This window comes from Talpa occidentalis, unplaced genomic scaffold (assembly GCF_014898055.3).
Source record: "Talpa occidentalis isolate TD23 unplaced genomic scaffold, MPIMG_talOcc4v2.1, whole genome shotgun sequence".
Lineage (NCBI taxonomy): Eukaryota > Metazoa > Chordata > Mammalia > Eulipotyphla > Talpidae > Talpa > Talpa occidentalis.
In genome coordinates, this window is record NW_026555331.1 from 139,497,828 (window position 1) to 139,499,138 (window position 1,311).

At 74.8% G+C, this 1,311-nt stretch overlaps 1 protein-coding gene across 2 annotated transcripts in view; it reads right to left on the reverse strand.

The window, feature by feature from the left end:
• COPG2 (COPI coat complex subunit gamma 2) overlaps positions 1-1,053 on the reverse strand; it is a 91,765-nt gene extending 90,712 nt beyond the window's left edge. Inside the window, exon 1 of one of the 2 annotated variants that reach the window (XM_037513187.1) lies at positions 933-1,053. In XM_037513187.1, coding sequence (XP_037369084.1) covers positions 933-969 — 37 coding nt within the window. In that variant the 5' untranslated portion in view covers positions 970-1,053. Of the gene's footprint in view, positions 1-261; positions 399-932 lie in introns of those variants that run through there. The other variant, XM_037513185.2, reaches the window with a different exon arrangement.
• Positions 1,054-1,311: the final 258 nt, after the last annotated feature.

Consider the following 1,311-nt stretch of genomic DNA (forward strand, 5'->3'; position numbering starts at 1 on the left):
ACTTCAGTTTTGCAGGAACCCGGTCCTAAATGAGTGTCTTCGTCCCCTGCCCCCCTTTACATGTTACAAGCATCATCTGTCGTGTCCACAGAACGAAGAATAAGAAAGACGATCATGGCAGGGCCTTTTGGATTTCCATAAAGGCAATCACTACCTGATGTGTTTCTAACATTTCCTAAGAGGCAGAAACTCACAACTTAGCAGAGAATCACCAAGCTGGGAGGCGCCATGGAGGTTCGCTAAGCCAACCCCCTACCACACCTTGTGAGAGCAGCGATGAAACATGGAGAAATTTTGTTTTAAGGCCTCTTGGCATCGTCTCCACCTGCTCTGGACCAAAGCTGGGTGTCAGCCGGGCACGCGCTGTCGGATGCCCGAGGGTTAACCGAGCTAGGGCCCTGCAAGGGGCGGGCTCGGGCCCCGGGAACCGGCCAGAGCCCAGGCCCCCCCGGGCAGACCCCGGGGCTCCTACACGCGCTGTCCCGGCGCCCCCGACCCGCTCTGGGCCTAGCGCGCCCGGCGCCCCCGCCTCGCCGCGCGCCCCCGCCCTCCGCCACCTGCCGCGGGCGCGCCTCCTGCGCGGGCAGCCCACCCCGGCGAGCCCGCGGGGGCTGCTGAGGGGCCGCGCCGCGAGCGGGTGGGGAGGGGGCGGGGGCGGGGCGGGGCGGGGCGGGGGCGGGGCCGGCCCGAGGCGGCGCGCGGGCGGGCGGGCGGGCGCGCGCGCGCGCGCGCGACCCGAGGGGCGGCTCGGCCCGGGGGGAGGGGCCAGGGGCCGGCCCCCGGGAGGCGCGGGGCGGAGGGAGGGGCGGGCCGCAGCGCCGGCCCCGGGCACACCGGCGCCCACGCCCCCGGCCCGCAGTCCCCAAAGCAGGTGGCGGCGGGCGGGAGGGGGCCCCGCGGCTGAGGGTGGGCGTCAGAAGCCCCGCGCGTACCAGACTCCTCGTCCTTCTTGTCGAATTTTTTAATCATCTTGGACGACTTCCCAGCGCCCAGACCCACCGCAACCGTCCCAGGCGCCGCGGCCGGCGAGCGGAAGAGGCGGCAGGAAGGCCGGCCCCGCGCCCCGGCGCCGGTTGGGCCGCCGCCCCGTCACTCGGGGGAAGGCCCGCCCTCCCGGCCGCGGCGGCCGCCCCGGCCCCCGGGGGCGCGGCCACGCCCCCCGCTCCTCCCCCGGCGGCTCGGACGCGGGGCGGGCGGGGCGCCCCCGAGCTGCGGGCCGACCCTGCGACCCCGGGTCCCCGCCGCGGTCGGCCCGGCCGCCCCCCACCCCCCGCCCGCCCCCGGCCGGCACCCACGCCCGGGGCAGGCAGA